A 24,215-nucleotide genomic window follows, 5' to 3' on the forward strand; every position below is an offset into this window, starting at 1 on the left:
AGGCTAAAAAAATATTTTTGAGGAAAGGAAACACATTTATTATTTTCACGGCTCTGCGTTATAAACTTCTGTGAAGCACTTGGGGGTTCAAAGTGCTCACCACACATCTAGATAAGTTCCCTTGGGGGTCTAGTTTCCAAAATGGAGTCACTTGTGGGGAGTTCCTACTGTTTAGGCACATCAGGGGCTCTGCAAACGCAACCTGACGCCCGCAGAGCATTCCATCAAAGTCTGCATTTCAAAACGTCACTACTTCCCTTCCGAACCCCGACGTGTGCCAAAACAGTGGTTTACCCCCACATATGGGGTATCAGCATACTCAGGAGAAACTGTAAAACAACTTTTGGGTTCCAATTTCTCCTGTTACCTTTGGGAAAATAAAAAATTGTGGGCTAAAAAATCATTTTTGAGAAAAGAAAAATTATTTTTTATTTTCACGGCTCTGCGTTATAAACTTCTGCGAAGCACTTGGGGGTTCAAAGTGCTCACCACACATCTAGATAAGTTCCTTCGGGGGTCTAGTTTCCAAAATGGGGTCACTTGTGGGGTGTTTCTACTGTTTAGGCACATCAGGGGCTCTGCAAATGCAACGTGACGCCCGCAGACCATTCCATCAAAGTCTGCATTTCAAATGTCACTACTTCCCTTCCGAGCCCTGACGTGCGCCCAAACAGTGGTTTACCCCCACATATGGGGTATCACTGTACTCACAACAAACTTGGCAACAAACATTGTGGCCCAATTTCTCCTGTTACCCTTGTGAAAATAAAGAATTGCTTGCTAAAACATCTTTTTTGAGGAAAGAAAAATGATTTTTTATTTTCACGGCTCTGCGTTGTAAACTTCTGTGAAGCACTTGGGGGTTGAACGTGCTCAACACACATCTAGATAAGTTCCTTGGGGGTCTAGTTTCCAAAATGGGGTCACTTGTGGGGTGTTTCTACTGTTTAGGCACATCAGGGGCTCTGCAAATGCAATGTGACGCCCGCAGACCATTCCATCAAAGTCTGCATTTCAAATGTCACTACTTCCCTTCCGAGCCCTGACGTGTGCCCAAACAGTGGTTTACCCCCACATATGGGGTATCAGCGTACTCACAACAAACTGGGCAACAAATATTGGGGTCCAATTTCTCCTGTTACCCTTGAGAAAATAAAAAATTGCTTGCTAAAACATCTTTTTTGAGGAAAGAAAAATGATTTTTTATTTTCACGGCTCGGCGTTGTAAACTTCTGTGAAGCACTTGGGGGTTGAACGTGCTCACCACACATCTAGATAAGTTCCTTGGGGGTCTAGTTTCCAAAATGGGGTCACTTGTGGGGGGTTTCTACTGTTTAGGCATATCAGGGGCTCTGCAAACGTAACATGATGCCCGCAGACCATTCCATCAAAGTCTGCATTCCAAAACGTCACTACTTCCCTTCCGAGCCCCGGCATGTGCCCAAACAGTGGTTTACCTCCACATATGGGGTATCAGCGTACTCAGGAGAAACTGGACAACAACTTTTGGGGTCCAATTTCTCCTGTTACCCTTGCAAAAATAAAAAATTCTAGGCTAAAAAAATATTTTTGAGGAAAGGAAACACATTTATTATTTTCACGGCTCTGCGTTATAAACTTCTGTGAAGCACTTGGGGGTTCAAAGTGCTCACCACACATCTAGATAAGTTCCCTTGGGGGTCTAGTTTCCAAAATGGAGTCACTTGTGGGGAGTTCCTACTGTTTAGGCACATCAGGGGCTCTGCAAACGCAACCTGACGCCCGCAGAGCATTCCATCAAAGTCTGCATTTCAAAACGTCACTACTTCCCTTCCGAACCCCGACGTGTGCCAAAACAGTGGTTTACCCCCACATATGGGGTATCAGCATACTCAGGAGAAACTGTAAAACAACTTTTGGGTTCCAATTTCTCCTGTTACCTTTGGGAAAATAAAAAATTGTGGGCTAAAAAATCATTTTTGAGAAAAGAAAAATTATTTTTTATTTTCACGGCTCTGCGTTATAAACTTCTGCGAAGCACTTGGGGGTTCAAAGTGCTCACCACACATCTAGATTAGTTCCTTGGGAGGTCTAGTTTCCAAAATGGGGTCACTTGTGCGGGAGCTCCAATGTTTAGGCACACAGGGGCTCTCCAAACGCGACATGGTGTCCGCTAATGATTGGAGCTAATTTTCCATTCAAAAAGCCAAATGGCGTGCCTTCCCTTCCGAGCCCTGCCGTGCGCCCAAACAGTGGTTTATGTTGTGAATTTGGATTCTGGGCTCCCCCGGTGGCTACTGGTGGAATTGAACTGGTGTTTTCATCTTCTCTGTTCACCTGTTCCCATCAAGATGTGGGAGTCGCTATATAACCTTGCTGCTCTGTTAGTTGCTTGCCGGTCAACAATGTTATCAGAAGCCTCTCTGTGCTTGTTCCTGCTCCTAGACAACTACTAGATAAGTTGGACTCTTGTCCATGTTTGTTTTTGCATTTTTGTTCCAGTTCACAGCTGTAGTTTCGTTACTGTGTCTGGAAAGCTCTTGTGAACAGGAATTGCCACTCTGGTGTTATGAGTTAATGCCAGAGTTTTAAAGTAATTCCTGGATGGTATTTTGATAGGGTTTTCAGCTGACCATGAAAGTGTCCTTTCTGTCTTCTGCTATGTAGTAAGTGGACCTCAAATTTGCTAAACCTATTTTCATACTACGTTTGTTATTTCATCTTAATTCACCGCCAATACATGTGGGGGGCCTCTGTCTCCTTTCGGGGTATTTCTCTAGAGGTGAGCTAGGACTAATATTTTCCTCTGCTAGCATTATTTAGTCCTCCGGCTGGTGCTGGGCATCTAGAATCAACGTAGGCATGCTACCCGGCCACTGCTAGTTGTGCGTTAGGTTTAGTTCATGGTCAGCTCAGTTCCCATCTTCCAAGAGCTAGTTCCTATATATGCTGATGCTATGTTCTCTTGCCATTGAGAACATGACAGTTTGACCGGCCTGCAAAGTGTTAATTGTTTGGGCTGAAGCAGGAGAAAAAGAAGTGTTTAAGGGAATTTTTTTTTTTTTTTTTTTTTCCCCTCAGAGTTTTGCTGCCTAGCCCTTAATTGCTGTCTAGCTGCTTCTTACCTCCTCTTAACCCTTGAATGGCTCTGTGTCCACCTGTTTGTAATGGATCTTCAGAGTGTAACTGCAGGTTTGAATAATCTCGCCACGAAGGTACAAAATTTGCAAGACTTTGTTTGTCATGCACCTGTATCTGAGCCGAGAATTCCTTGGCCGGAATTTTTCTCGGGGAATAGATCTGGGTTTCAGAATTTTCGAAATAATTGCAAATTATTTTTGTCCCTGAAATTTCGCTCTGCCGGAGACCCTGCACAGCAGGTCAGGATTGTGATTTCCTTGCTCCGGGGCGACCCTCAAGACTGGGCTTTTTCATTGACACCAGGGGATCCTGCGTTGCTCAATGTGGATGCGTTTTTTCTGGCCTTGGGGTTGCTTTATGACGAACCTCATTTGGAGCTTCAGGCAGAAAAAACTTTGATGTCCCTATCTCAGGGGCAAGATGAAGCGGAAATTTACTGTCAAAGATTCCGTAAATGGTCTGTGCTTACTCAGTGGAATGAGTGCGCCCTGGCGGCGACTTTCAGAGAGGGTCTCTCTGATGCCATTAAGGATGTTATGGTGGGGTTCCCTGTGCCTGCGGGTCTGAATGAGTCCATGACAATGGCTATTCAGATCGATAGGCGTTTGCGGGAGCGCAAACCAGTGCACCATCTGGCGGTGTCCACTGAGAAGTCGCCAGAGAGTATGCAGTGTGATAGAATTCTGTCCCGAAGCGAGCGGCAGAATTTTAGACGGAAAAATGGGTTGTGTTTCTATTGTGGTGATTCTACTCATGTTATATCAGCATGCTCTAAGCGCACTAAAAAGCTTGATAAATCTGTTTCCATTTGCACCTTACCGTCTAAGTTTAGTCTATCTGTGACCTTGATTTGCTCTTTGTCATCTATTACCACGGACGCCTATGTCGACTCTGGCGCCGCTTTGAGTCTTATGGATTGGTCCTTTGCCAAACGCTGTGGGTATGATTTAGAGCCTTTGGAGACTCTTATTCCTCTGAAGGGGATTGACTCCACCCCATTGGCTAATAATAAACCACAATACTGGACACAAGTAACTATGCGTATTAATCCGGATCACCAGGAGATTATTCGCTTTCTGGTGCTGTATAATCTACATGATGATTTGGTGCTAGGATTGCCTTGGCTGCAATCTCACAACCCAGTCCTCGACTGGAGAGCTATGTCTGTGTTGAGCTGGGGATGTAAGGGGGCTCATGGGGATGTACCTGTGGTTTCCATTTCATCATCTATTCCCTCTGAAATTCCTGAGTTCCTGTCTGACTATCGTGACGTCTTTGAAGAATCCAAGCTTGGTTCGTTACCTCCGCACCGAGAGTGCGATTGTGCCATAGATTTAATCCCGGGTAGTAAATACCCAAAGGGTCGTTTATTTAATCTGTCTGTGCCTGAACATGCTGCTATGCGAGAATATATAAAGGAGTCCTTGGAAAAGGGACATATTCGTCCATCGTCATCTCCCTTAGGAGCCGGTTTTTTCTTTGTGTCAAAAAAAGACGGCTCTTTGAGACCATGTATCGATTATCGGCTTTTGAATAAAATCACTGTAAAATATCAATACCCATTGCCGTTGCTGACTGATTTGTTTGCTCGCATAAAGGGGGCCAAGTGGTTCTCTAAGATTGACCTTCGTGGGGCGTATAATTTGGTGCGAATCAGACAGGGGGATGAGTGGAAAACCGCATTTAATACGCCCGAGGGCCACTTTGAGTATTTAGTGATGCCTTTTGGTCTTTCAAATGCTCCGTCAGTTTTCCAGTCCTTTATGCATGATATTTTTCGCGATTATTTGGATAAATTTATGATTGTGTATCTGGATGATATTCTGATTTTTTCGGATGACTGGGACTCTCATGTCCAGCAAGTCAGGAGGGTTTTCCAGGTTTTGCGGTCTAATTCTTTGTGTGTGAAGGGTTCTAAGTGTGTTTTTGGGGTACAGAGGATTTCCTTTTTGGGATATATTTTTTCTCCCTCTTCCATTGAAATGGATCCTGTCAAGGTTCAAGCTATTTGTGATTGGACGCAGCCCTCTTCTCTTAAGAGTCTTCAGAAATTTTTGGGCTTTGCTAACTTTTATCGTCGATTTATTGCTGGTTTTTCGGATATTGCTAAGCCATTGACCGATTTGACTAAGAAGGGTGCTGATGTTGCTGATTGGTCCCCTGACGCTGTGGAGGCCTTTCGGGAGCTTAAGCGCCGTTTTTCCTCTGCCCCTGTGTAGCGTCAGCCTGATGTTGCTCTACCTTTTCAGGTTGAGGTCGACGCTTCTGAGATCGGAGCTGGGGCAGTGTTGTCGCAGAAAAGTTCTGACTGCTCCGTGATGAGGCCTTGTGCCTTCTTTTCCCGTAAATTTTCGCCCGCTGAGCGGAATTATGATGTTGGGAATCGGGAGCTTTTGGCCATGAAGTGGGCTTTTGAGGAGTGGCGCCATTGGCTTGAGGGGGCCAGACATCAGGTGGTGGTATTGACTGACCACAAAAACTTGATTTATCTTGAGACTGCCAGGCGCCTGAATCCTAGACAGGCGCGCTGGTCATTATTTTTCTCTCGGTTTAATTTTGTGGTGTCATACCTACCGGGTTCTAAGAATGTTAAGGCGGATGCCCTTTCTAGGAGTTTTGAGCCTGACTCGCCTGGTAACTCTGAGCCCACAGGTATCCTTAAGGATGGAGTGGTATTGTCAGCCGTTTCTCCAGACCTGCGGCGGGCCTTGCAGGAGTTTCAGGCGGATAGACCGGATCGTTGCCCACCTGATAAACTGTTTGTTCCTGATGATTGGACCAGTAGAGTCATCTCTGAGGTTCATTCTTCTGCGTTGGCAGGTCATCCTGGCATTTTTGGTACCAGGGATTTGGTGGCAAGGTCCTTCTGGTGGCCTTCCCTGTCACGAGATGTGCGAGGCTTTGTGCAGTCTTGTGACGTTTGTGCTCGGGCCAAGCCTTGTTGCTCTCGGGCTAGTGGATTATTGTTGCCCTTGCCCATTCCTAAGAGGCCTTGGACGCACATCTCGATGGATTTTATTTCAGATCTGCCTGTTTCTCAGAAGATGTCTGTCATCTGGGTGGTGTGTGACCGTTTCTCTAAGATGGTCCATTTGGTTCCTCTGCCCAAGTTGCCTTCTTCTTCCGAGTTGGTTCCTCTGTTTTTTCAAAATGTTGTTCGTTTGCATGGTATTCCTGAGAATATCATTTCTGACAGAGGGACCCAATTCGTTTCTAGATTTTGGCGGGCATTCTGTGCTAGGATGGGCATAGATTTATCTTTTTCGTCCGCTTTCCATCCTCAGACGAATGGCCAGACCGAGCGGACTAATCAGACCCTGGAGACATATCTGAGGTGTTTTGTGTCTGCTGACCAGGATGGTTGGGTTGCTTTTTTGCCATTGGCAGAGTTCGCTCTCAATAATCGGGCCAGCTCTGCCACTTTGGTGTCCCCGTTTTTCTGTAATTCGGGGTTTCATCCTCGATTTTCCTCTGGTCAGGTGGAATCTTCGGATTGTCCTGGAGTGGATGCTGTGGTGGAGAGATTGCATCAGATCTGGGGGCAGGTGGTGGACAATTTGAGGTTGTCCCAGGAGAAGACTCAGCTTTTTGCCAACCGCCACCGTCGTGTTGGTCCTCGGCTTTGTGTTGGGGATTTGGTGTGGTTGTCTTCTCGTTTTGTCCCTATGAGGGTCTCTTCTCCTAAGTTTAAGCCTCGGTTCATCGGCCCGTATAAGATATTGGAGATTCTTAACCCTGTTTCCTTCCGTTTGGACCTCCCTGCATCCTTCTCTATTCATAACGTTTTTCATCGGTCATTATTGCGCAGGTATGAGGTACCGGTTGTGCCTTCCGTTGAGCCTCCTGCTCCGGTGTTGGTTGAGGGTGAGTTGGAGTACGTTGTGGAGAAAATCTTAGACTCTCGTGTTTCCAGACGGAGACTCCAGTATCTGGTCAAGTGGAAGGGATACGGCCAGGAGGATAATTCTTGGGTGAATGCATCTGATGTTCATGCCTCTGATCTGGTTCGTGCCTTTCATAGGGCCCATCCTGATCGCCCTGGTGGTTCTGGTGAGGGTTCGGTGCCCCCTCCTTGAGGGGGGGGTACTGTTGTGAATTTGGATTCTGGGCTCCCCCGGTGGCTACTGGTGGAATTGAACTGGTGTTTTCATCTTCTCTGTTCACCTGTTCCCATCAAGATGTGGGAGTCGCTATATAACCTTGCTGCTCTGTTAGTTGCTTGCCGGTCAACAATGTTATCAGAAGCCTCTCTGTGCTTGTTCCTGCTCCTAGACAACTACTAGATAAGTTGGACTCTTGTCCATGTTTGTTTTTGCATTTTTGTTCCAGTTCACAGCTGTAGTTTCGTTACTGTGTCTGGAAAGCTCTTGTGAACAGGAATTGCCACTCTGGTGTTATGAGTTAATGCCAGAGTTTTAAAGTAATTCCTGGATGGTATTTTGATAGGGTTTTCAGCTGACCATGAAAGTGTCCTTTCTGTCTTCTGCTATGTAGTAAGTGGACCTCAAATTTGCTAAACCTATTTTCATACTACGTTTGTTATTTCATCTTAATTCACCGCCAATACATGTGGGGGGCCTCTGTCTCCTTTCGGGGTATTTCTCTAGAGGTGAGCTAGGACTAATATTTTCCTCTGCTAGCATTATTTAGTCCTCCGGCTGGTGCTGGGCATCTAGAATCAACGTAGGCATGCTACCCGGCCACTGCTAGTTGTGCGTTAGGTTTAGTTCATGGTCAGCTCAGTTCCCATCTTCCAAGAGCTAGTTCCTATATATGCTGATGCTATGTTCTCTTGCCATTGAGAACATGACAGGTTTACCCCCACATATGGGGTATCATCGTACTCAGTACAAACTGGACAACAACATTTGGGGTCCAATTTCTCCTATTACCCTTGGGAAAATAAAAAATTCTGGGCTAAAAATCATTTTTGAGGAAAGAAAAATTATTTTTTATTTTCACGGCTCTGCGTTATAAACTTCTGTGAAGCACCTGGGGGTTATAAGTGCTCACTATGCATCTAGATAAGTTTCTTTGGGGGTCTAGTTTCCAAAATGGGGTAACTTGTAGGGGAGCTCCAATGTTTAGGCACACAGGGGCTCTCCAAACGCGACATGGTGTCCGCTAACGATTGGAGCTAATTTTCCATTCAAAAAGTCAAATGGCACGTCTCCCCTTCCGAGCCTTGCCGTGCACCCAAACAGTGGTTTACCCCCACATTTGAGGTATCAACATACTCAGGAGAAATTGCCCAACAAATTTTAGGATCCATTTTATCCTGTTGCCCATGTGAAAATGAAAAAATTAAGGCTAAAAGAAATTTTGTGTGAAAAAAAAGTACTTTTTCATTTTTACGGATCAATTTGTGAAGCACCTGAGAGTTTAAAGTGCTCACTATGCTTCTAGATAAGTTCCTTGGGGGGTCTAGTTTCCAAAATGGGGTCACTTGTGGGAGCGCTCCAATGTTTAGGCACACAGGGGCTCTCCAAACGTGACATGGTGTCTGCTAGCGATGGAGATAATTTTTCATTCAAAAAGTCAAATGGCGCTCCTTCCCTTCCGAGCCTTACCATGTGCCCAAACAGTGGTTTACCCCCACATGTGAGGTATCGGTGTACTCAGGAGAAATTGTCCAATAAATTTTAGGATCCATTTTATCCTGTTGCCCATGTGAAAATGAAAAAATTGAGGCTAAAATAATTTTTTTGTGAAAAAAAAGTACTGTTTCATTTTTACGGATCAATTTGTGAAGCACCTGGGGGTTTAAAGTGCTCACTATGCTTCTAGATAAGTTCCTTGGGGGGTCTAGTTTCCAAAATGGGGTCACTTGTGGGGGAGCTCCAATGTTTAGGCACACGGGGGCTCTCCAAACGCGACATGGTGTCCGCTAAAGATTGGAGCCAATTTTTCATTGAAAAAGTCAAATGGTGCTCCTTCCCTTCCGAGCCCTGCCGTGCGCCCAAACAGTGGTTTACCCCCACATATGAGGTATCAGCGTACTCAGGACAAATTGGACAACAACGTTCGTGGTCCAGTTTCTCCTTTTACCCTTGGGAAAATAAAAAAAATTTCGCTAAAAGATCATTTTTGTGACTAAAAAGTTAAATGTTCATTTTTTCCTTCCATGTTGCTTCTGCTGCTGTGAAACACCCGAAGGGTTAATAAACTTCTTGAATGTGGTTTTGAGCACCTTGAGGAGTGCAGTTTTTAGAATGGTGTCACTTTTGGGTATTTTCAGCCATATAGAACCCTCAAACTGACTTCAAATGTGAGGTGGTCCCTAAAAAAAATGGTTTTGTAAATTTTGTTGTAAAAATGAGAAATCACTGGTCAAATTTTAACCCTTATAACTTCCTAGCAAAAAAAATAATTGTTTCCAAAATTGAGCTGATGTAAAGTAGACATGTGGGAAATGTTATTTATTAACTATTTTGTGTCACATAACTCTCTGGTTTAACAGAATAAAAATTCAAAATGTGAAAATTGCAAAATTTTCAAAATTTTTGCCAAATTTCCGTTTTTTTCACAAATAAACTCAGAAATTATCGACCTATATTTACTACTAACATGAAGCCCAATATGTCACGAAAAAACAATCTCAGAATCGCTAGGATCCGTTGAAGCGTTCCTGAGTTATTACCTCATAAAGGGACACTGGTCAGAATTGCAAAAAACGGCAAGGTCATTAAGGCCAAAATAGGCTGGGTCATGAAGGGGTTAACATTGAGAGATAGAATATCAAAAATAAAATCCAGAAAATCACATTGTATAAATTATATAAATTAATTTATATTTTGCAGTGAGAAATAAGTATTTGATACCTCGGGCAAATATGACTTAATACTTGGTGGCAAAACCGTAGTTGATGATGAGGTTTGTGTACATGTCAGGAGGAATTTTGGTCCACTCCTCTTTGCGGATCACCTCTAAATCATTTTGAGGCTGTCACTTGGCAACTCGGAGCTTCAACTCCCTCCATAAGTTTTTTATGGGATTAAGGTCTGGACACTGGCTAGGCCACTCTATGACCTTAATGTCCTTCTTTTTGAGCCACTCCTTTGTTGCCTTGGCTGTATGTTTGGGTCATTTTCTTGCTGGAAGACCCAGCCATGACCCATTTTTTATGTCCTGGCAGAGGACAGGAGGTTGTCACTCAGGATTTTACGGTAAATGGCTCCATTGATTCTCCTATTGATGCGGTGAAGTAGTCCTGTGCTCTTAGCAGAGAAACTCCCCCAAAACATAATGTTTCCACCTCCATGCTTGACAGTGGGGATGGTGTTCTTTGGGTCATAGGCAGCATTTCTCTTCCACCAAACACGGCAAGTTGAGATAATGCCAAAGAGCTAAATTGTTGTCTCATCTGTCCACAGCACCTTCTCCCAATCACTCACAGAATCATCCAAGTGTTCATTGACAAACTTCAGATGGGCCTACACATGTGCCTTTTTGAGCAAGTGGACCTTGCGGGTACTGCAGGATTTTAAACCTTTCCAATGTAATGTGTTTCCAATGGTTTTCTTGGTGACTGTGGTCCCAGCTGCCTTGAGATCTTTAACAAGTTCCCAGCATGTAGTTTTAGGCTGATGATCATGGATAGCCCACGATGTGAGATTTTGCATGGTGCCCCAGATCGATGTCGATTGACAGTCATTTTGTATTTCTTACTATTGCACCAACAGTTGTCTCCTTTTCACTCAGCATCTTACTTATGGTGTTGTCGCCCATTCCAGCTTTGTGCAGGTCTATGACCTTGTCCCTGACATCCTTTATAAAGCTCTTTGGTCTTGCCCATGCTGTAGAGGTTAGAGTCTGACTGATTAATTGAGTCTGTGGACAGGATAGTGTACTATAAAGTGACTATGAAAGAGAGCTGTCTTTAATGCAGGTAACGAGTTGAATAGAAGCGCCTAATTGGTAGGAGCCAGAACTCTTAATGGTTGATAGGGGATCAAATACTTATTTCTCACTGCAAAATGCAGTTAAATTTATATAATTTATACAATGTGATTTTCTGGATTTTATTTCTGATATTCTATCTCTCATTGTTAAAATTTACCTACCCTTAAAATTATAGACTGTTGTATGTGTACTACTGTATATGTATATGTGTATGTATACATATAATATAATTGTGCCTTCAATAGTGATTGCTGTGTGAGTGTAAATAAAATATTAATTCAAATATACTAGCCTCAGCAATGCCCTTACATAATACATGTTTCTTACCAATACTCTTGCTCTTATTGTAGAGTGGCTGCTTTAATTTCCGATAGCACAATTTACAGAGTCTGAAAGCACCACTCCAGCGTGGTTTTTTTTCAGGGCTGGAGTTGCGCCTTAATGTAAGTCCTGTGCACCCAGTCATATAATCACCCTCTGGCGTCTTCACTATTTTTCGTGCTGCTCCGGTCCTCTGACACCACTTCTGAGTCGGAAGTCAGACGTTACATTAAAAGCTCTCAATGCAAGTCTATGAGAGCCAGAACAAAGCTCTCATAGACTTGTATTGAAAAGTGACCTCTGCGCCACTCCATGAATCACTGGAGCTGCCAACAGGTCACTTTTCGCCTGACATCGATGGGAGTGACAGTGGAAAAAGATGGAGATGATGCAGGTGAGTATGAGACGGGGCAGGAGAATTACATTTAAAGCACCACTCTAGCGGTGCAATAAAAAAATGGAGTGGTGCTTTAAATGTATCTATCCATACGGATCCACAGTCTGCCATCAGAACTAGAGAAGTCTTTTAGTCAGAAGCGATCTATGGTTGATCACTTCAATACAGTACAGATAAGTGGCATTCCAGCATAGCATAAAACATGAAATATGTGACTGTCCTGAATCCTGCGCATACGTGTATTTGTCATGAGCATGAGATACATGCTACATTATGGTCATCATTGGTACAGATATACATACATGCATGAATATTTAAACACTGATTTCTTTTTTGTTCTGTTTAGGGAGACTGATATTTTTCTCCTGGATACTCAGACAGTGTGGGCTTCTGAAGAAGGGTGGCTGGAGTTTGATATTACAGCAACCAGCAACTTATGGGTAATGAATCCACGACACAATCTTGGACTACAGCTTGGAGTGGAAACCAGAGACGGTAATTTATGGCTACATGTCTTAATTTTGCCTTCCTTGTATCAGGAGTGATAAATCTATAATAAAGAGGTTTCTGCCGGCTTACCATAAATTTCTGCAATTACTGTATGTGACTGCAGATTGCCAAATCCCTGTTAGGATTCCGCTTTATTTTCAGCTCAAGTGGGCGGTCACGTAAGCGGAAGTATGTGATTTGCATACTTGCCAAATAGCTTCTCATCTGCTTTTTCAACAGAATATTAAGAAAAGCAGGAGGCATTATAAGTTGACATGTTCCACAACTATGCAAACTGCATACTTACAGTCTCGTGGTGGAAATTTAGGGACAGTGTACATTTTGTATTCTGGTAGAATTAGTCAAATTGCAGTCACATACAGTGACCACAAAAACCTCTTTAATCTAAAATTTTGAATGGTGTTAATTATGGATTGTTAATGATAAATAGCTCTAAATTATAAAAGCAAGGCGACAAGACAACCTTGCTGGAAAGCTAGTGTGTGTAAAATACAACTGGAGATATTGAGGACATCATTTGACTTAGAGAAGTTGTTCTATCTTTAATATAGGATAACAATCCCTGAGCAGTGTGGGTTCTACACCTGATGCAATGCATAGCGTCGGAAAAACACTGTTCCTAACATTGTGTAGTGGCTGCTTTCGGGTGCTTCAGCTCTGTTCACATTTAAGTAAATGGGAGATGATCTGCAGCCTCTGAGAAGCCCATTAAATAGCTGTCTTGTACTGACTATACACCATATACTGTACATTTAGCTGCTGCAGGAGCTATAATCAGTTCTCTGAAATCCCTTTAAAGGGAACCTGTCACCTGAATTTGGCGGGACCAGTTTTGGGTCATATGGGCGGGGTTTTCGGGTGTTTGATTCACCCTTTCCTTACCCGCTGGCTGCATGCTGGCCGCAATATTGGATTGAAGTTCATTCTCTGTCCTCCGGAGTACACGCCTGCGCAAGGAAATATTGCCTTGCGCAGGCGTGTACTCCGGAGGACAGAGAATAAACTTCAATCCAATTTTGCTGCCAGCATGCAGCCAGCGAGTAAGGAAAGGGTGAATCAAACACCCGAAAACCCCGCCCATATGACCCAAAACTGGTCCCGCCAAATTCAGTTGACAGGTTCCCTTTAAGCCTATATATTTTTAAAGTAAAATATCTGTAAAAGTAGTCAAGAAAGCACCTTGCAAAGTATTTAACAGAGAAAAAGAACACTACACAATCAATCTACGTTAAAAATTGCAGAGACACGGCTCATGTCAAAGGTAAGAAAGAGTTTCCTACAAATGACAAAAACTATTAAAAACAATGTTTCCTCTCCTTCAGACTTGGCAGGTCTCTCAAGATCGAAAACCAGGCAGAATTATGCAAGAAGTGATCAATATTCAAGTAATTGAAGCGTATGATATGATGTGGATTTTTTTCCTGGCAGGTGTACAACCTAAAATAGTTGTACAAGTAAAAATTGTAAAACAATTACTGTTATGCTGAAAACATGAAGCTAATTTCTAACATATGTGGTAGCTGTATCTGAAAAGATCTACAGTGGGTACGGAAAGTATTCAGACCCCTTTACATTTTTCACTCTTTGTTCATAGCAGCCATTTGGTAAATTCAAAAAAGTTAATTTTTTTCTCATTAACCCCTTTACCCCCAAGGGTGGTTTGCATGCTAATGACCAAGCCAGTTTTTACAATTCTGATCACTGTCCCTTTATGAGGTAATAACTCAGGAACGCTTCAACGGATCTTGGCGATTCTGAGTTTGTTTTTTTCGTGACATATGGTACTTCACGGTAGTAGAATTTTTTCAATATATCTTGCGTTTATTTGTGTAAAAAACTGAAATTTGCTGAAAATTTGAAAAATTTTGCAATTTTTATTTTTTATATTTTTATGCCCTTAAAACAGAGAAATACAGTATGTCACACAAAATAGTAAACAAGTAACATTTCCCACATGTCTACTTTACATCAGCGCAATTTTGAAAACAGAGTGTTTTTTTCTTAGGAAGTTCTAAGGGTAAAAAGTTAAACAGCGTTTTCTCATTTTTACAACACCATTTTTTTTTTAGGTACCACCTCACATTTGAAGTCACTTTGAGGGGTCTATATGACAGAAAATACCCAAAAACTGACACCATTCTAAAAACTGCACCCCTCAAGGTGCTCAAAACCGCATTCAAGAAGTTTATTAACCCTTCAGGTGCTTCACGGGAATTTTTTTGAATGTTTAAAAAAAATGAACATTTAACTTTTTTTTACAACAGATTAAATGCAGACCAATTTTTTTAAATTTTACCAATGGTAACAGGAGAAATTGGACCCCAAAAGTTGTTGTGCAATTTGTCCTGAGTACGCTGATACCCAATATATACAGGTAAACTACTGTTTGGGCGCATGGCAGAGCTCGGAAGGGAAGGAGCGCCATTTGAAAATTGACAGGAATTGAGATCGGACACCATGTTGTGTTTGGAGAGCCCCTGATGTACCTAAACAGTGAAAAACCCCCACAAGTGACACCATATTGAAAACTAGACCCCCCAAGGAACTTATCTAGATGTGTGGTGAGAACTTTAAATGCCCAAGTTACATAGTTACATAGTTATTAAGGTTGAAGGAAGACTTTAAGTCCATCTAGTTCAACCCATAGCCTAACCTAACATGCCCTAACATGTTGATCCAGAGGAAGGAAAAAAAAACCCATGTGGCAAAGAGTAAGGAGTCTGCCATGGGATTTTCTTGTGTAAATACTGATGAAAAAAAGTCATTTAGCATATTGGCTTTTTCCTCATCCTCATCCACCATTTCACCCAGACTATTTTTAAGGGGGCCAACATTTTCATTTTTTAGTTTCTTACTATGTATGTAGTTAAATAATATTTTGGGATTATTTTTACTCTCTCTGGTAATGAGTCTCTGTCTCAATTTTTGATGCCTTGATTTGCTTTTTACAGAATTTATTTAATTTTCTGTATTTATTTAATGCCTCCTCACAGGGGCGGACTGGGCCGGGTTGCAAAGATGCAAATGCCCCCCGGGCCGCTCCCCCTGCAGCTGATCAGGGCCGGCCGCCTGGTGGTGGCTGTAAAGCTGCAAATTGTGTGCAAAGCTGCATCAAATTGTGCGCGGCCGCTGCACTGTGAAGCGGCCGGCAGCAGTCACAGTCGGCGCACACGTCCGCGCCGGGTCCGGGAGCTTTGTGCGCGGCTGTCAGCTTGACGGCTGCACAGCTCCTGCTCCCTCCATGATATCTCTCTATGCGTTCCGGGTCAGGTGTCGGGCGTGCGCGATGACGTCATCGCGCACGTGCCGACATGTCCCGGCCAGGACGCTAGCAGAGAGGCGCTGCAAGGGAGCGAGTGGTGATGTAAGTATAAAAAAACCTTTTTTTTTTTTTTTTTTTTTTGTAAATTAAATGGTGGGTAACTGCAAATGAAGAAGTGGGGAGGGGTGAAAGGAGGCTGCACATGATGGAATTTTGGGGGTTAAAGGAGGCTGCACATGATGGAATTTGGGGGTTAAAGGAGGCTGCACATGATGGAATTTGGGGGGTAAAGGAGGCTGCACATGATGGAATTTGGGGGGTTCAAGGAGGCTGCACATGTTGGAATTTGGGGGGTTAAAGGAGGCTGCACATGACGGAATTTGGGGGGTTAAAGGAGGCTGCACATGATGGAATTTTGGGGGTTAAAGGAGGATGCATATGGTGGAATTTGGGGGGATTAAAGGAGGCTGCACATGATGGAATTTTGGGGGTTAAAGGAGGCTGCACATGAAGTGGGAGGTAAGGGGGACTGCACATGATGGGGGACTCGTAAGCTTGCAATCTATGAGGTTGCATAATAACCAATTATATATTGATTGTGGGTGGACCTCTGTATTCAGATGTGTAGTGTAGAAGAAAGGGAAAAAGTGGGGAATGTGCTCTAGATAACTGTGTTTTTTTTATGCAGAGGCGAGTCCTGGCTGGAAGAAGCGATGGCGGTCTGTGCTGCATGAATGAGAAAAGCAAAGATGAAGGACTTCAGCTAGAGACGTCACTGGTGAGTCAGTGTATTACCTGTGCACTGACACCATACACTGTATACAGAGCTCCTGTATATAATGTCACTGGCAGTGGTGATCACTGTATTACCTGTACACTGGCACTTTTTACAGAGCTCCTGTGTATAATGTCACTGGTGATCCCTGTATTACCTGTACACTGACAGTAAATACAGAGTTCATGTTAATAGCACTTAGTATTGTGGGTTTTTTTTTAATTAATGCATTTACAATTGTATTTATATATTTATATCCTTCAAAGGCCCATACATGTCGTTGCACAGTAGGGGCATTACTACTTTCTGTGAGATATTTTAATTTTGGGGGGTGGGAGTAATCCTAGCAATGACACAATTGATTAAATATTGGGGTCAGTGGTCCACACTGCAGGTGCACACAGAGTGGGGAGTTTTTGTAGGTTGGGAATAGATGGGGACGGCGGTAGAAATGTGAGAAGTCAAATGTGCCTTTATAGTAATCTGTGCAGACGAGTCCTGGCTGGAGAAGTTGTCATGTCGGTCTGGGCCAGATAGAAAAGTGAACGATCTGAATCAGAAAGAACGTCGTGTGTAAGTTACTATATATAACTGTACTGTAATCACTTGTTCTGCGGAACTGGTATCTACCAATATACGGTTACTGTTAGGTTGTAATATTGCTCTTTTTAGGTACCTTTTTTTTTTATTTAGTAGCAGCTAAATGTGATTCAGTCATAGTAAAGAGTGTATGGTGATGTCATTGGTCTTTGTATAGAATGTAGTTTCATATAGAGGTAATGGTGATATTATAATATTATGTATTCTCTGTGTAGTGGTGATAGTAGTAGGCACTGTGTAGCCGTATTATTGTATGTATGTTTGTAAGTAAGCTCCGTTATGGCACCATATCTAAGCAGTAAGCTTGGTTCTAGAACTGTATCAATGTAGTAATCTAGATTATGGTACCGTATGTATGCCATAATCTCGGTTCTGCCCCAGTTTCTATGTAGCAGGCTTGGTTCCATGTAGTAGACTTATTAAACTCGGTTCTGCTCCCTTATTTCTGTAGTAAGCTCAGTTCTGCTCCCATATCTCTGTAGTAAGCTCCGTTCTGCTCCCATATCTCTGCAGTAAGCTCGGTTCTGCTCCATTATCTCTGTAGTAAGCTCAGTTCTGCTCCCATATCTCTGCAGTAAGCTCCACTCTGCTCCCATATCTCTGTAGTAAGCTCTGCTCTGCTCCCATATCTCTGCAGTAAGCTCTGCTCTGCTCCCATATCTCTGTAGAAAGCTCCGTTCTGCTCCCATATCTCTGTAGTAAGCTCGGTTCTGCTCCCATACTGCTGTAGTAAGCTCCGTTCTGCTCCCATATTTCTGTAGTAAGCTCTGTTTTGCACCCATATCTCTGTAGTAAGCTCGGTTCTGCTCCTATATCTCCGGAATAAGCTCGGTTCTGCTCCCATATCTCTGTAGTAAGCTCGGTTCTGCTCCTATATCTCTGGAGTAAGCTCGGTTCTGCTCCCATATCTCTGGAGTAAGCTCGGTTCTGCTCCCATATCTCTGGAGCAAGCTTGGTTCTGCTACCATATCTATGCAGCAAGCTCCGTTCTGTTCCCATATCTATGAACCAGTCTGTTTTTAAAGCCTGTTATCTCTGCTACTTTTATGCAGTGGCCAGAGATTATTAGGGAAAAGTAGGGCCACCGCAACTGAAGGGCCACTGCTTTGTGATTGCCCCCCAGGCTGAAAAATGCCAGTCAGCCCCTGCCTCCTCACTACCTACTTCCTTTAATTCTCTAAATGCTTTCTTTTTGTCACTTATTGCGCCCCTTACAGCTCTATTTAGCCATATTGGTTTCCTCCTATTTCTAGTATGTTTATTCCCATACGGTATATACTGTGCACAGGTCCTATCCAGGATGCTAATAAACGTCTCCCATTTTCTTTGTGTATTTTTATGTCTCAGGATATCGTCCCAGTTAATTGCACCAAGATCATCTCTCATCCGTTGGAAATTTGCCCTCCTGAAGTTTAGTGTCCTTGTCACCCCTCTACTACACATCTTATTAAAGGAGACATGAAAACTTATTATTTTGTGATCACTATTCCCCAAGTGACCCCCAACCCTTATATTTGATATGCGGTCTGGCCTGTTTGTTAATATTAAGTGCTTCACAGAAGTTTATAATGCAGAGTCGTGAAAATAAAAAATAAAAAATTTTTCCACAAAAAAGATTTTAAAGCCCCCAAGTTTTTATTTTCACAAGGGTAACAAGAAAAATTGGACCCCAAAAGTTATTATGCAACTTGTTCTGAGTAAGCTGATATCCCATAATGTGGGGGTAAACCACTGTCTGGGCTCATGGCAGAGCTCAGAAGGGAAGGAGCAAAAGATTGTACTGTTATGGTTTGCAGGTGCCATGACCCACTGGGAGACCCCATGAGGTGCCAAAATAGCAGAACCCCCCATAAGTGACCCCATTTTACAAACTACACCTCTCAATGAATTCATCTAGGGGTGCAGTGATCATATTGATACCATGGGTGTGTCACAGAATTTTATACCATTGGGCAGTGAGAACAAAATAACTAATTTTTACCACCCAAATTTTGTTTTAGCCAAAGATTTTACATTTTCACATAATTAGTGGCTAAAAATGGCAACAAGATTTGTCCCACAATTTCTACTGAACGTGGGAATACCCCATATGTGGTATATGAGCACTCACTGTGCAAGAGGGGCTTAGATCAGGTCTCTGACTAGGCCAGTCAAGAACGGTTACAGAGTTGTTCGGAAGCCACTCCTTTCTTATCTTAGCTGTGTGCTTAGGGTCATTGTCTTGTTGGAAGGTGAACCTTTGGCCAAGTCTGAGGTCTAGAGTACTCTAAAAGAAGTTTTCATCCAGGATATCTCTGTACTTGGCCACATTCATGTTTCGTTCAATGACAACCAGTCATCCTGTCCATGCAGCTGAAAAACACCCCCATAGCATGATGCTGCCACCACCATGTTTCACTGTTGGGATTGTATTGGGCAGGTGATGAGCAGTGCCTGGTTTTCTCCACACATACCACTTAGAATTATCACCAAAAAGTTCTATCTTCATTTCATCAGACCAGAGAATCTTATTTCTCATAGTCTGAGAGTCCTTCATGTGGCTCTAAGCGTATTTCATTGTGCAAGCACTTTTACTATTGGTTCGTACTGTATTTTGTGTGGTGGCTTTCCCTGCTTGGAATGCAGTTACCTTGGATACTTTAATGCTATGTATTTTAATCATGTTTAAATAAAATCTAATTTTAATTGACACTTTATACTGCAGCTCTCTCTTGTGGTTTATAAATCTAAATTTTGTACCCTAGAAATTAAATTATGGGTTTAATTGTGAAGTTATAACTACCACTGATTGACAGCTTTTTGTGTACACTGTGCATAGGCAGGAAGTTACAAATCAGTGGTTACAACCTCTTGCTGATTAAACAGTGATTTTATCAAAACTACAGAAAGAAGGCTAATAAGTGATACATCCCTGGAATCAGGGTCTCTGTTTGTACATTATGCTTTGCTCAGATTAGGTAGCAAAATCCTGGTGACAGGTTCCCTTTAAAGGGGTTTGTTTTCATTGAACGAGTTGCACTTTCTTAGTGCAGGTTCCGTTGCAAATACCCAGACCATTCCTAACAATTTAAGTGCTATAGTGGAAAACATTTGGTGTAATTAGAAAATGGATCTGTTCTTTTTTTTCCCAAATAAATAACGTCATTCTCTTGACCTCTATTAGGTGACTGGGGGAAGATGGAAACTACATATATACCAAGAGAAATATCAATAGACATTCACAAAAGTTCTAGACTGTTGCATTTACTGATTTTACTAGTGTTAATTTAAAGGTGAAATTCTAATTTACTAATATGTTCATGTCGGACATGTTTAATGCATTTATAGCAAAAGTATTCCTAAAAATGGATTTCATACCTTAATTTTACTTGTCAAATTTAATAACTCCTTTTACCTCCCTTATACCTTTGCTGGAAAATATGCATTTCACTTATTTTTGATCTTGGTTATATGGAAGCAGACTTCTCGCATGGATATTTCCATGCATACATGCATATTTACATATACGATATTTTACTAATAGACATTAATTATTTCTGTCATTTGATTCAAGGTCAAAATGTAAACACAAAAGCCGCAGGTTTGGTTGGCAGGGATGGTCCATATGACAAGCAGCCTTTCATGGTTGCTTTTTTTAAAGCGAGCGAGGTTCACATGAGGACAGCTAGATCTGCAACAAGCAAACGCAAGAACCAGAATCGCAACCGCTACTCTCATTCTCAAGATGTATCAAGAGTATCCAGTGTCACAGGTATGAAGCTTTTGGATCAGTTTCTATTTTAGAGTCTGTGACGCCACCTTTCGAAAATTGCATGTTGTGGAGGCAGTCATGTTTGTTTCTAGATAAATGTTTTATAAAGTTGAAGTCAAACTTTGTGTTTTAGAAAGTGTCCATAGTATGGTTATTATTTTCCTAACAACCAAAGAAACAAGAAAAGTGAACTTGTCAAGTAAAAAACTGAAATACTAAAGATGCCGGGAAGAAAATGGAAAGCTTAATCTACCAGAAGAAATATGATCTACATTTGAGCTACAGTTGTGCCAGTAGGATATACTGCAGGGGTGGACAAATCTTTGGTGCAGCACAGGGGCCCGAAAGGTAAGGGGGGCCCTTTCCACCTCCAAAGCTGTAAGCATAAATTGATCTGCTGTAAGGGACCTATATACTGTTTTTGCACAGGGGCCTTTTACTGTATCTGTCTTGCACTGATATGTTGCGTGGCGCAGAGTGGTAGCCATGGGCAAGGTACTCACCTCTTATGCCCCAGCATGCATGAAGATTGGGGTCCTTGCTGGGTGTGTGGGCTTCCTCTATGGGGGCGCTATGCATTTGCAGGCTGCATGATGCTGGTGACTTCGGCCGACCAAGGCCGGATGTTAAACAGTTCAATGAGGAAAATCACCACTCAAAAATAAAGTCTTTTATTTAACATTAGCTTGGTGGAAACTATGTACAATAGATAGCTGGTGCATAACTTCACGAACGTTTCCTTTAGAATATGGAGCATCTTCATGCAGTATCTCGCTACTTCTTCCAAGCTTACTTATTTCTCCATCAAGTTCCTCTGTCTTCACCGCCTCCCAGCATAGTGCTACAGTTCAGTAAGTGAGAGTCCTATATTTCATCCTGCTGTTCTGTGTCCTCTTTTCCTCTTTGGGGAACTAGTTTGCCACTATGTCCAATAATTAGCTTCTCTGCTTGCTAACGCCTTGGAACTCTCACCCAGAGCACTCTCTACATCTCACGTTGCCTGTTCTTGGATTTGTAGACTCGGGCCATATTGCTTGGCGTCCTGTCCCAGGATCCATCTGCGTTGCATCACACTGTCCTTTGGTCACTTTCCGTCCTCTACTCTGAATCTCGCTATCCACTGTCTAGGTCTCCACTCACGTCAGGCATACACAAGTCGCCAGATTTTGCTGATTACTCAGACCTTAGGTCTGCTTCGCTTGCATGCTGGGCCCTATCTGCCATCCTGACATAAAGCTGTCTCTGTCCCTTCAACTTAGCCTCTTTCACTTGCTAGCTAACTTCCCCTATTGTCGGGTGGAATACAGCACTGTCACTACTAACAAATGTCCCAATACACACTACAACAATATACATCATAACAGTACTCATGTCTTCAAGGGGGAATGTGGGCAGTATGTCCATCTCCTTACAGATAAACTGTAAATTTTTTTGGTGGATTGATATTTTCACTTAATAATGCTCATTTCCCTTAAGTCCTCCCAAACCCAAAAAGTTAATATATAAAGGGAACCTGTCATGTTAAAAATTGTATCTGAACTCCAGGCAGCAGGTTATAGAGCAGGTTGAGCTGCTTGCGTATGAGTCCAGTGGGTGGTCCTATTCAGTGATTGACAGTCTCCCCTGTATGACTGTGCCTGCAGAGATAGCTGTCAATCACTAGTCAGATCAAACACTTGACTCATGCATAGAAACACCTGGGATTTTAATGAATAAAATAAAAGCTACACTGAATGTTTTCTACTAAACCTATAAATCAGTCTGCTCAGCTTCTCCTTCTAAATGCAATGTTGTTCACAAATCGGACTGTATGTACTATGTGACAGGTTCTCTTTGAATATCTTTGAATAGAGCAAGAGCACTTGCCGGGTTTTGAACTTCCCACTGCATATTTGTTAATTTTCATATAGGAATGAAGTTTATACTCCTTATAGGTTTTGTTGTCACGTGTTTTTAAGTCTAGTACACAGCGATGTCAGTGGCTTGGTAGCAAAAAATATTCACACAAATTGCTTTTAAAGCAAATATGGGATTTGATTAGGTCCTTAGGGATGAGCAAGCATTAAAATGCTCGGATGCTCATTACTTGAACAGAGCAATTCCTAAAGATCATACTCTAATTTAGAGTAACAAGTTAAATTGGAGTCAATGGGAAATCAGAACCTTTTTTCTGGCAGACCCTACAAGGAGGTCTGGGGGGGGCAGTAAAAATGTTGAAATGGATGGAAAAATTGCTAAATGGAAGGAGAACAGCATGGGGAAGACTTCTGGAAGCATCTCTGACTCCAAGATCGCTGTTGAGAACAATGGTGTCACACTTTTAAGCCCCCGTCTCACATAGCGAGATCGCTAGCGAGATCGCTGCTGAGTCACTAGTTTTGTGACGCAACAGCGACCTCCATAGCGATCTCGCTATGTGTGACACGTACCAGCGATCAGGCCCCTGCTGCGAGATCGCTGGTCGTGTCGGAATGGCCTGGACCTTTTTTTGGTCGTTGAGGCCCCGCTGACATCGCTGAATCGGTGTGTGTGACACCGATCCAGCGATGTCTTCACTGGTAACCAGGGTAAACATCGGGTTACTAAGCGCAGGGCCGCGCTTAGTAACCCGATGTTTACCCTGGTTACCAAAAAAACAAACAGTACATACTCGCCTTTCGGTGTCCAGGTCCCTTGCCGTCTGCTTCCTGCTCTGACTGCCGGCCGTACAGTGAGAGCAGATCACAGCAGTGACGTCACCGCTGCGCTCTGCTCTCAGTGTACAGCGGCACTGTCAGAGCAGGAAGCAGACGGCAAGGGACCTGGACACCGAAAGGCGAGTATGTACTGTTTGTTTTTTTGGTAACCAGGGTAAACATCGGGTTACTAAGCGCGGCCCTGCGCTTAGTAACCCGATGTTTACCCTGGTTACCGGGTGCTGCAGGGGGACTTCGGCATCGTTGATGACAGTTTCAACGATGCCGAAGTCGTTCCCCTGATCGTTGGTCGCTGGAGAGAGCTGTCTGTGTGACAGCTCCCCAGCGACCACACAGCGACAAAACAGCGACGCTGCAGCGATCAGCATCGTTGTCTGTATCGCTGCAGCGTCGCTGTGTGAGACGGGGCCTTTACTCCACTTTAAAGACTGATAATAAAACATTCAACATTGTAGAGAAATTGGAGTTTACAGGAAAAAAAATGTTTAAAAAACTGTAGTGCCTCATTCAAATATTGTGAACAAAGTGTAGTTGTGGTACTCCTACACTCTTAAAAGCTCTGAACACAGTGCAAAGCTTGCCAAAAATGACAAATAGGGTCAGCGTCGGACTGGAGCACCTTGGGCCCACCAGAGATAATCATTCTTGGGGCCCACTATGTAGCTACATAGAAATAGATACAAGACCACCAATTGTGCGGTAAAAAGCACTAATATCAGGGCATAATGTAAGGTAGTTCACGTCTTAATTATGTAGCAAGGGTTGGGGTAGCCCCCTCACAGAATATAATTTAGCCCCTTCACAGAATATAATTTAGCCCCCTCATAAAATATAACGCAGTCCCCTCTCATAGAATATAATGCAGCACCCCACAAAATATA

General features: G+C 42.9%; 1 protein-coding gene across 1 annotated transcript in view; it reads left to right on the forward strand.

Annotated features, from left to right (window-relative positions):
• The window catches only part of BMP6 (bone morphogenetic protein 6), a 344,682-nt gene that overhangs the window by 271,877 nt on the left and 48,590 nt on the right, over nt 1-24,215 (forward strand). Inside the window, exons 4-5 of the mRNA XM_077269843.1 lie at nt 12,087-12,235; nt 20,441-20,638. Coding sequence (XP_077125958.1) covers nt 12,087-12,235; nt 20,441-20,638 — 347 coding nt within the window. The remainder of the gene's footprint in view (nt 1-12,086; nt 12,236-20,440; nt 20,639-24,215) is intronic.

This window comes from Ranitomeya variabilis, chromosome 6 (assembly GCF_051348905.1).
Source record: "Ranitomeya variabilis isolate aRanVar5 chromosome 6, aRanVar5.hap1, whole genome shotgun sequence".
NCBI lineage: Eukaryota > Metazoa > Chordata > Amphibia > Anura > Dendrobatidae > Ranitomeya > Ranitomeya variabilis.